Source organism: Eleginops maclovinus, chromosome 13 (genome assembly GCF_036324505.1).
Source record: "Eleginops maclovinus isolate JMC-PN-2008 ecotype Puerto Natales chromosome 13, JC_Emac_rtc_rv5, whole genome shotgun sequence".
NCBI lineage: Eukaryota > Metazoa > Chordata > Actinopteri > Perciformes > Eleginopidae > Eleginops > Eleginops maclovinus.
Window position 1 is genome coordinate 15,535,575 of NC_086361.1, and position 11,916 is coordinate 15,547,490.

The window sequence follows — 11,916 nt, forward strand, 5'->3', positions numbered from 1 at the left end:
GTGTATTGCTTTTCGAATACGCATGCGTCGATACGTCCTTGTTTTATGTCTTATTTTGAAACGTGGTTCAGATTGATTTCAGCTGCTTTGGTCTAGTTTGGGTACACAGAGCACATCGATCGTCTGTGAGTTTGTTGCACATTTAACGCTAGCTAAGTAAACTGCCGTGCATTTGCTAAGCTAAGGTTACTCAGTCTATGTGTAAATAATGTTTACTCGTCAGGGCATTCAACCCGTAACTGTTGTATTTAGCAACACAAAAAACTGCTTTCTTCATGTGTCCTCGAAGTTAATATCGCATCTTTCCTTGAACGAGGTAAGTTAGCTTGGCCAGCTATCCCACTGTCAGTGTCAACTAACACAATCATTATAGACACTTAGGTTGGTGACACATTTTTTAAAGCAAGAAATATTTGCCTGTTTTTAAAAACTGGATTTTTTGCGTTTGTATAAGTATGTTGTTGGTTTTCTTCCTGATTTGTCATACAGTATTTATTTTGCTGTCAATGTTGCCTCCAAATGTTTACATTACAAAATGACTCAAGGCCAGTCTCATCATGTCAACGTGCTCACTAGAATAACGCTTTATTGTGAGAAATGTCATGCTCTGCAAAAACAATTCCTGAGAAACCTAGCTAGGATTAGATATACAGTTAACTATATGCATCGTTCAACATAAAGAAAGAAGAAGAAGGAAAGTTTAATTTCAAAAGAAGCAATGAGACATTTAATCCATGTGGTTTCTCATTTGGTTTAATGACATTGCAGGCAATAGCAACTTATAACATACATCAGTTAGCATACATAAAACATTGTCTTTATGTATTTTACAGTATTTGTCACTATTCCATGTTGGTTTTAACATTTTAGTAGTAGTTCCCTTTAAGTCTCACTTGGTGGGGACAAAACTTAATATTTTAAATGAAACAGGAAGCCCCAGGCATTCACTGTAGCCAATTAGCAATAAATCCACATAAGAAAAGGAGAGATTTCAGATGATGTTGTGAGATTCAAATTTTCATTGCAGTCAAAAGGTTCCAATCAATTCTGCGTTTGTGTTTAGAACCAGGCTTTGGAGTTGTCCTGGGACCATGGATCCCCAGTATTTCTCAGCTGGACTCAAAACAGATCCTCCTCCAGCCTGGACAGCCATAAAGTGGAGCTGTGTCAACAACTTGGAGAAAAGCTGGGACTGAAGGACGGAGAGCAGGTACGGCTCCACAAAATGCAATTTGTTCTGTGCTCGGTTTCCCACAGAACAGTCTATGATCTTTACATGACACATGCTGACAGCCTTTTGACAGTAAAGGGGAAGTGTCAGTTGCTTTCTAGGCTGACTATGTGTTTGTATTCACTGACAGTTGTGTGTTTTCTCTCAGGGCTTCCTAAGACCATGTAACCAGGTCTCATCAGTGCATCAAGTGTTTGTGGAGCCTCTGTCATTTGATGACTGGGACATATTGGTGAGTGAGCAAAGTAACTTAATTAATACATTAGTTAGAAAATTGTACATGGTGAAACAATTTTATGTAAAGTTCTCTTCTGACAATCTTCCCACAAATACACAATGGATAAGCTTGTGACCCAAATTCACATCAAACTGTTTTATTCTCTGTTTGCTGTCACTGAAACCCCCAGGAGCTCCACAGTGCAGCGCTGGAGCAGCATTTGTTGGATCAGATCAGAGTTGTTTTCCGAGATGCTGTTTTTCCTGTGTGGGTGGACAGCCACACAGCCGTCTACATCCAAATAGGTCAGAGTTATCCAATAATTAATCTTTGATTGTAGAAAATAGTATTTAAATCGGTTATGACGCGTTGTGTGTCAAAACCACATTTGTGATGGCAAATTAGAATTTTCTGTAAAGACAGTATTCATAAACACAGTGTGGTCTGTTCTTAACTCTTTGCAGCATCGCTTTTCGCCATCTGTGCCATATGGTCGATTGGAGCAGTTCACAGAACTAATTGTCTCTCCTAAGATCCGCGCTGGAATTGGCAACCTCAATGGCTCTCCAATGAGACACGACGAGAAGCATTCTTTTCCCAGACAGCAAAATATGGATCATTCCTCCCCTTCTGGACCGTCATTAGAAACTACCTCTCCTGTCCCTCAAACCCACCAGTGGGGTGGCATAGCTGACCTGAAGAGCCTGCTACGCTTCATGATAAAGGGTACTTACGACCCAGTTAAGGAGCTGCCATCTGTACCTGATGTTCCTGCCCTCTTTCCTGACTCCATCTGCAGAGTGTGTGGTGTACCTCCAGACTCTCTTTGCACTATAAGCCAGGTTGCCACAGCCGTTATTCATTTATTTCCTTGGAGCCACGGCTCAAATGCTGTGCCAACTGGAGGTCAGTCAGCAGTGACGTATGGCCTGCTCTCAAAAGTTCTCTCCCCTAAAGAATCAAGGGACAGAGCCAAGGTAGCCATGGAGAAAAAGAAGAACGCAGGAGTTACTAAAGTGACAGAAGGAGAGGCACTACAAGAAGAGGAAGCCATAGTGGTCAGGGTGGTCTGCCATGATACTGAGAAGCTAGCACACAAGGAAAAAAGTCACAGCAATGGAGAGATCCATAGTGGAAGAGTATGGGTGAGTAAGCTGTTCATTAGTTAGTAGGATTAATTATGCTACCTTTACTGTACTTTAGCTCAATCCTCTTCTTCTTTACATACTGTCATCACTCTAACAATAATTGTGATTTTCAGATCCCAAAACCCCTGGCCGTCAGGTTGAATATCATCCCACATTCAACAGTGAGAATTAAAGCGGTCAAATCAGCTATCAAAGTGGCCTCCTCTATTTGCATACAGCCTTTAATTCCCCTGGTGAGTGCTCGAAGGGCCAATATGGTAACAGTGTGGTGTTAGGTTTTCATGTATCATCCATTTATTATTAGTACATTGTCAACTAGGCGTAAGATTTAGTCTCTCTCTATCGCTCTGTCAATGTGATCTTTGAAATGTACTTCTCAGCCCGAGGAAGACGATGAGGAGATCAAGACAGCTTTCCTTGGTTGGCTGCACACTCAGAGTCATGAGCCTTTAGCCTGTCTGACTGCTCGGTCTGGCACCATCCTCCTACATGGAACTGATGGTATGTCATATGCACTCCTCCTTTTAAGTTATTGTACAAATACACAGATAGCAGTGGATAAAAGTGTTAATCTAAGAAGCAAGACATCACATTAAATGACAGCACTTTTAACTGCAATTAAACATCCCTGTTCTCCCGTCTTCTTTTCTTTTTTATAGCAAAGTTGGAGTTTGCTTTAACTGTACTGAAACCGGAACCAGACAGCGGCCCTCCAGACCAGCTGTTCTTACTTGCCACACCTGTTGTCCAGAAGGAAAACATACAGGTACAAGCATGCAGATCATGTAAATTGCCCATTAACTATGCTATAACTGAAACAGATTGATGGAGGCAGTTTGTTCTTTACATTGATTTTAGAATTTGATCTATCTGAGCTGCTATTGTCTCAACATGCTCAAATGATGTGTCGCCTACAGGTAGTTAGAGAGCCAGTGACATGGTCAGCTGTGAAATCTGCAGCTGAATCAACCAATCCAGAGCTTCCCTGCCTCGGTAGTCTTGGGTACGTTTGTATATATGTGGGAGCCTGTGTGGGATTAAAACAAGGATCTCTGGAGGCATTAATTTCTCACTCACTTCTCTCTCTTTATCGTTCTCTAGTGGGATCCTCGAGCTTAGTAGGACTGCATTTGACTTCATATCCCACAGCCTTCTGGGTAGTCCCCTCTCAAGAGAGCTTGGTACCACTGGGCAGGGACTCCGGGGAGGAGCTCTTCTCATCACTGGTGCTAAGGTATCTCTTTACATGAGCATAGTATTGCTCACAGCAAAGATATTAAGAGTACAAATAACTACAATGGTTTTGAAGAACTGATGAAGAGTGCTAATTTACATACAGCAAATTAGTAATGTTTTTTTTGTTATCTTTTCCAATATTTTTGTTTATACTGCCTTACATACACTGTGTTTAAATGCAACCTTACAGGGAAGTGGAAAAAGTGCTCTTTCCCGAGCCCTCTGTAGAAAAGCTAGAGAAGAACTGGATGCACACGTGGAGCTGGTGGACTGCAAGAAACTACAAGGTTCAAACAAACTCCATGTAGATATTCGTGTTTAGTACAAGTATTATAGTTTATTGGATATTTCCTTTATTGTCCTTTTCAGGCAAAAGGGCAGAGACAGTGAGACAGATGCTGCAGGATATTTTTGAACAGGCGGAATGGAGGCAGCCTTCAGTTGTTCTTCTGGACGACCTGGACCATATGACTGGAGCGCCAACCTCACCAGAGCATGAGCACGGGCCTGAGGCGCTGCTGCAACAGCACATGCACAGAGTAAACCAACAAATATTTCTTCTGGTTTTTAATTTAGCACCTTGTAAATTATTTTGGCCATGATGATTATTTGATATCATGACAGCCCGAGTTCACAGGAAGGGTTGATGGTCATCACAGGCGTTGATGCTGTTTCCTCTTGTCTGTCTGTGGCTGCAGGTCTGCAGGATGTGGTGGACGAGGTGCTGCTTCACTCCAGCCTGGTGTGTCTGATCATCACCAGCCACAGTGAGCATTCACTTCACCCCTCCATCACCGAGGTGCAGGGGTCCCACTTCATCCAGGGCTTTGCTCACATCCTGCCACCGGACCAGGTCAACACACAAACACAATTCAATTCATTTTATGTATTCAAAAACATTTTAAAAATACAACTATAATCATATAACATAATTGAGATATGTGAAATATGTCCACACCATAAGCTATCCAAAGCTTTTGAATAGGGGTCCAGACACTAAAACTTATAAAACGGGTTAGATATAATAATCACAGATACATTACAAGGGAGAATAAGGGTGTCAATTAACTGCAATTCAGAGTAAAGTTCACTTGTTTAGAATTCCCCAGCCACAGACACACAAACAGATATTCAAACATTGCTGAAGCCAACATCTATCTTGTCTGTTTATGTTCTGTAGACTCAAAGAGCAGAAATCCTGCGCCATGTGATACTCGGAAAAAGCAGCCTATCTGAGGAGACCTTACAGACTGTAGACCTGGTAGCTGTTGCCAAGGAGACGGAGGGATACACACCACAAGACCTTAAACTGCTGTTGCAGCGGGCTCTCCATGCCAACACTGTACAAAGAGGACACAGTGACCAGGGTACACCAATATTACAGAATTCAAAATGTTATTGATGTTAGGATGCTTTCCATGTGTTCTTTAAGTTCAACACCTCATATCTCTAATCATGCTAATGCTAGTTCATCGTGCCACCGTGACACTATGTCTCTGTGCTCTGTATCTCTCAGGTGTGTGTTTGTCGTGGACAGACTTTGTGCAGGCTCTGAAGGGGTTCACTCCTCCCTCGCTGTGGGGTGCAGACCTCCACACCCCGAGTGGAGTCGGGCTGGAGAGAGTGGGGGGGCTGAGGGAGGCGCGACAGCAGCTAATGGACACCATAATGCTCCCCGCTAAGGTTAGTGCCTGGGTGACTTATCCTAACAAGTAATGCTTTCAGTCAGATGGAGGCACCGCTGTGCCATACAGGAGGAACAGAAGTCATATAATTAAATAGTAAAAGTGGATTTGATGATGATGCATTTAACACCAACTATCATTTCAGCATCGTAATGGCTATTGATCGTTGTGAAGATAAGCTATCAAAAGTCATAACACAAGTGGGAGTAATAGCAATGAAATGGTAAATGCAGACCAATTGATTTTGTTCAAACAGAAACTGAATTAATTCAAGTCAAATCACACGGAATTGAATCACCTATTATTACTCTCCTCCAAATCGTATTCCACTTCACTTTCAAAATCATTCACTTTGTTCTCAACTATAACACTACATTTGTAAACCTTGTTTATAAGATGTATGATAGAAGGAGGTGATAAACTTAATCAGATAAAGGAGAAAAGTTTTTGAGTTCCAACAAAACAAAGTCTTTATGATTAGATTTTTGTTTTCCTCCTCATTTTGTTTTTTCCTACAATAGTACGGTTATTAGAAAACACACCAGGTTTTCTGGTGACTGGCGGTTTGATTTGATCTGATTTGATCATCTAGTTGTTGTTTTCAACTTTCATTCTCTGCTGCTATTTTTTACCCCAAACCGACCCAGGAGCAGGTCCTGAAATTGAGGCCTTTAGGGCAGGAACAGTAATATGTTCCAGTCTTACCACTGATTGTCTTCTTAAGAAGAAAGTGCAACGTTTTATACCCACAGTTGTGTGTAGTGTTATTCATAGCATCATATTAACCATCAAGCGTCCTGCTGATTAAAATTAAATGAGCTAAATGATATGATGGTGGTTCAAGCACATTTTTTGAAGTGTAATTCTTTATAGTTTATTGTTGTTATTTGATCCCCTGCAGTATCCCATCCTGTTTTCCAATCTCCCTATCCGCCATCGCTCTGGAATATTACTGTATGGAGCTCCTGGTACAGGAAAGACACTGCTGGCCAGGGCTGTGGCCAAAGATAGTGGTATGAACTTCATCAGCATCAAGGTAAGCTGGGATATATGATAATAAAAACACTTAAGAATCTCATATCCATAAAGTCTCACATCACATCCTGACGGTCTCTCTTAACCAGAGCAAACTATATCTTTACTGACGCAGAATAATTCTCTCTCTCTAGGGCCCCGAGCTTCTGAGTAAGTACATTGGAGCTAGTGAGCAGGGAGTTCGCGATGTCTTCCAGAGGTTAGTCAACATTTACACACCGTCACTCTCTATTCCTGCAACGGACCTTTATAGTTGCCAGTTTTAATGAATAGCATGAAATATTAATGGTAATTGTAAGCTCCAGTAACAGTAATTAACGGAGATCCCTTCTGTTTGATCCAGGGCTCAAGCTGCCAAGCCGTGCATTCTGTTCTTCGATGAGTTTGACTCTCTGGCTCCCAGGAGGGGCCACGACAGCACAGGAGTAACGGACCGTGTGGTGAACCAGCTACTCACCCAGCTCGACGGGGTGGAGGGACTGCAGGGTAGGTCATAGAAACAGCAGTATACTGCATATTTTTGCATCAGCTCTGGTATAGAGAACCCACTTCACAGAGCGAGGCTATGCCAACATATTCTAGTGTCATCTTTTACTAAGCAGTGATGCAGTGCAGGCTTGAGATTTTGGCTCATTTCCGTCTTGTTGAGAGTAAGAGGTGAAGATCAATACTAATGATCCCTGTCCGCCGGTAGTTATTGAGCTTTTAGGTAACTGATAGGCAAATTTTCTTGCATCCAGACAGAGCCAGGTTCTCCGTTCCCCTGTTTCATGTCTACGCTAAGCTAACCATCTCCTGGCTCCAGCTTTATATTTATCAAACTACGCTTGGTAGGAAAATAATATGCAGTTATTATGATCAATTGGAACCTATATAAAGCCTTAATTAAATATGACCATGGAGGAGATGGACACTGGATCTCAGTAGTATCATTTTTAAGAATAGGCTATTTGATTGACTATTGTTCTATGTGAAAGCTTAGCGTTGTCTAACATTGTATAAGAGTACTTACATTTAAAAAGGGAAGAAATAAAACAAAGGAAACAAAGAAAAGGAAGTGTGAAAGTGTTTCACGCGATAAATAAGAATCCTTCATGTTTGCATTTGCAGGTGTTTACGTGCTTGCAGCCTCCAGCCGTCCTGATCTGATCGACCCGGCTCTGCTGAGACCTGGACGACTCGACAAGTCCCTCTACTGCCCGCCTCCTGACCTGGTCTGTTGCTTTAAAATCCACCACTTCTAATCATCATTTGACTTTCAATAACACCACACTTGATACTCTTATTAAGACATATTTATCTGCATAAATCTTTGAATCAAACACAACTGAGGTTCAGTGATTACGTTCATGGTAGTAAATCCAACTGTTGTTTTTCCAGGAGGCTCGTGTGGAGATCCTGAAGGCTCTGAGCGGTGGTATGGCTCTGGCCACTGACGTGGAATTGGAGCATCTGGCTGCAGCGACGGAGCAGTTCACCGGGGCCGACCTGAAGGCCCTGCTCTACAACGCCCAGCTGGAGGCCGTCCACAACAGCATGGGCTTCAGCACACCACATGTAGGTTTGCCTAAAACACAGTCACTGAGGAGCTCATGGTGTGGTTGCCTGTGGGCTAACAGAGCAGGAAGGCAGGGAACTGTTGGCCAGTCCATTAATTAAATTATTTATGGTCAACGTTGAAGCAGCCAAGCTCAGGTTCTTTGTCCCTTATGACCTGATAAATGAGTTATGCATCTTAGCTTGTGTGAGCGACTCTCCTTGTTAATTAAATATCAGTCTAAAATGTAATTAAAATCCCAATTCATGTAGCCAAGGATATGATTGGATGTATTAAAAGTGCTAGCAGAAGCAGAATAAGCCTAAATCTGAGTTATCCTTAATAACAATAAACACAGTGAAGCTTTACTTGCACACTTTTGACTAAAACGTTGTCCCTCTGTTTCTGCGTGGTCAGCAGGATCTGACCTGTGGCTCTGACAGCGACATGAGCCTGTCCTCCATGATGTTCCCGAACAACAGCAGCGGCTCTGATGACTCGGTGGGGGAGGGGGACCCGGGCGTGGGACTGGACCAGTCTATGGTCTTCCTGGAGCCCAGTGAGCTTCAAGCAGAAGGACATCGTGGAAACGTTTGGAGAATCTACTTTGGAAGCTCTTTCGAGTCAGAGGTTGGGAATTCACCCATTTCAGGACTGGTGAGCCTTTTTGTTTTACACACTTCAATATAGTATTTTAAGTAGAATACAATGCTTTATTAAATTCAATGAAAATGTTTTTATATTGCTTCTTTTAAGTAGTTAATATTACAAAAGGAAGTCCTGACTGGCAGTTTGTGTATGCTTTCATACAGTAAGTAGTGATGTTATCGAAAATACAGTAATGCTTTTCAGTGGTTTCTCTAATGGTTTCTCTCCTGCCTCCCTCCACAGAACTCCCAGTGCGTCTCTGGACCAAACTCCATGACCCAAGACTTAACACGGGCATCGTGTCGGGACCCGGCCGGCCCCCTCCCCCCCGCCTTCATGTCCTCACTGCAGAGCGGGTACGAAGAGCTCGGCCCGGAGCAGTTAGAGCGCCTACAACAAGACCTTCATAACATCAAGAACAACTACAGGAGCGCCAATGTAAGTGAAGTTACATCTATTTTCACGGTTATTAAAGTCTTTAAATTCACTTTAATAACCTTTTTGTGCATACTATACTATTACTCTTTTGTTTATATTAAAGTACATACTGTACTTTACTGACATTTTGTAATAAGTTGTCAAAGTTTTAATGGCAAGACTTTTTAAATACTTTTTATGGTGCACTATTTCTTAAAACATTTTGAAAACATACTCTAATGATTTATTTTGTCATAATTTATACTATGAGTTTTTTATGACTGCATACTTTCCTGACATTTTTATGACCTTTTTTCATCTTACATTAACTGTTCAATAATGCAGACTCAATTACATTATATATTACTTCCTATTTATTCAAATTAATTTATGCTATACTGATTTACTCATGGTCACTGTACAAACTAGGTTTTTCCAGAATACTTATGAAAACCCCGGAATGATAACTCTTGTACTTTTTGTGTAGGAGGACTGTGTTCGGGTGCCGTCAGCCTCCAGCCGGCCGGGCCTGCTGCTGTGTCGGCTTCATCTGAACTCCGCCCTGGCTGCGACTGCGCCGTCTCTCAGCAAGGCCGACTGGAACAGATACACTAAACTGTGAGTAAGAAGACACCAAATGGGACTGCACTGCAACACTCACATTAATATAAATGACACTAATATTGATATATGAAACCTCAGTAACACAAACTGTTTGCTCGGCAGGAAGTAAAGAAATCATATCACAGCTGTCCGTTTATTCTAAAAAGAAAGTTAGCTTTTAATGGTTCGATTGCCTGTTGAATTTATCAAGCATGTAATGAGCAATTTATAGTCTCCACTACATGAGGAAATGAAAAGCATTTGAGAAATTGGTGTTTCCAAGCTGTTGCCAAATGGCAGCAATAGAGTAATATGATTCATTATTATAGTCTCTCTAATGACAGTCAGCATTTTTATCATGTCGAATTACTTTGTTTTGCATTTTGTGAGTTCACTAGAATTATAGCTGAGCAGAGAATAGGCATCACTAACTATATAAAGCTGCTGACTCGCATAAAAAGGAATACATATCTTATTAAAGGTGGAACAAAAAAAGACAGAGTGTGAATCATTTTTCTAGTGGTGGAATAGTTTATCAAATCTTGTCTCTGGTATTTTATGGTAACTGTTTTAAACATAGTATACCTATCATGAATGCAATGTTTTAAATCATTTCCTCTTCTTTTCTATAGGTATGAAGCCTTTGGTGGTGTAGGAGATGGACAGTCTGCCCACTCGGTCACATTCAAACCTGGACAACGTGTGACTTTAGCTTGATCAAACATGCTAATTAACCCAACCTGTTTAGTTTTTATTGTATTAATAAATATATAATGTGATGCAATTAATATTTAAAAAATCTAACAATCAATTTTTACAGTTCGAGATCGATGAAGATGTATTAAATGTATGTGTATGTAAAATATCCTACTGACTTGATTTTAGAGAGATATTTATCTACTGACATTGTAATTTACTGTACATATGTATAAATCCAGGGGATAAATGATGTAATTGTTAGTATTAAATTCTTGCCTGCATAACTTAATTGAACACTGGTTGTGAATTAAATTCAGACTTTTTTGCCTAAAGCCAATGGATGAATTTCTTCTTTCTGCACCCCCACACAGGTGTTTTCACTCACTCCTCTGCTCAGGGTGTAGTTGGGGAGAGCTGAAAAATAAATGATGTAAAAAACAGTTCATTAAAATATAAAAGAATCATAGTATAGTATTTCAGAAAACATGTCTGGAAAGACTTCCACCATAGTCTTCAGTCTGTTCCTTGGCTGTTGGAGAAAACCATCTTAAGAATATTTTCCTATTCAAGCGCTTTGCCTGCTGTCATCCTACACACACTGGAACTGGCAGCTCCTGCAGAGGTAAATATAGACGTGCAGAGCTGCATTTGGATCGCCTGAGTTTTGTGTCAATCCCACACAATGCCGCATGAAGAAACAATGGCCCAATTTGAACTTTCCTCTCTCCTCCTTTATTGATATACTGTATCTGTCCCTTTTTCCTCACACACCTGTGATGAGACAAGGGCAGAAATGAAAAAGCTGTCACTCCAGGAAACTCTTTCTAAATTAACAGAGAGGAAAAACAAAATGAAAGTGGCATCTGAGACTTTGATAGGAAGCATTTCTGTCTCTGCGGTGGGTGTGCTGACAGCTTGAGTTGGACTTGAAGAGTCTAAAAATTACATTGATTTTGATATGCCTTATTAAGTACTTCAGGGGGAACTGCACCTTCCCCTTAGACGTCAGACAGCAGGGTCAGCTAGAGAGTCTTAAACCCATCAGGTCACTCTGTTGGAGGACAGTCCCCTTCCCTATCAGGCATGTTTTTTATTTGGTGCCTTACGTAGGCCCGGCGGTTGGAAAATTTAAAAGATTTATTGATGTGTCAAAAAGACGTCCCCTGTGGTCTTCAGTTCAACACCATCCATCTTTCATTCCCCCCACGTCTTCTTTGCCAAAGCCCGACCCCGCTGAACATATGGTGACTTTCGGAGACTCAGGAGCTATTAGAGGAACAAATCTCAAGGTCCAAAAACAGACACCCGAGGCAAAGTTCATCTCATTTGTTTCTTCCTCCTCCTCCTCCTCCTCATCGGTACTCTTCGTCTTGAAGCCATCCCATGTGATTCAATGGCTCCAGTTTACAAGAAAGTACCCGTCGATTTGACAACATCAAGAGTTGTCAGCCTTCACCAGA

At 41.4% G+C, this 11,916-nt stretch overlaps 1 protein-coding gene across 1 annotated transcript; it reads left to right on the forward strand.

Moving 5' to 3' along the window:
• Positions 1 to 79: 79 nt before the first annotated feature.
• Positions 80 to 10,846, forward strand: pex1 (peroxisomal biogenesis factor 1). The gene is made up of 24 exons (XM_063898464.1): positions 80 to 316; positions 1,064 to 1,210; positions 1,380 to 1,463; positions 1,639 to 1,753; positions 1,887 to 2,593; positions 2,710 to 2,829; positions 2,977 to 3,097; positions 3,256 to 3,362; positions 3,514 to 3,599; positions 3,698 to 3,830; positions 4,023 to 4,119; positions 4,202 to 4,361; positions 4,520 to 4,685; positions 5,013 to 5,199; positions 5,349 to 5,515; positions 6,419 to 6,553; positions 6,687 to 6,751; positions 6,896 to 7,038; positions 7,663 to 7,766; positions 7,933 to 8,109; positions 8,510 to 8,746; positions 8,981 to 9,175; positions 9,642 to 9,772; positions 10,390 to 10,846. Exons 1-24 carry the CDS (start codon positions 209 to 211, stop codon positions 10,472 to 10,474), a joined length of 3,777 nt encoding a protein of 1,258 aa, XP_063754534.1. The 5' UTR covers positions 80 to 208; the 3' UTR covers positions 10,475 to 10,846.
• Positions 10,847 to 11,916: the final 1,070 nt, after the last annotated feature.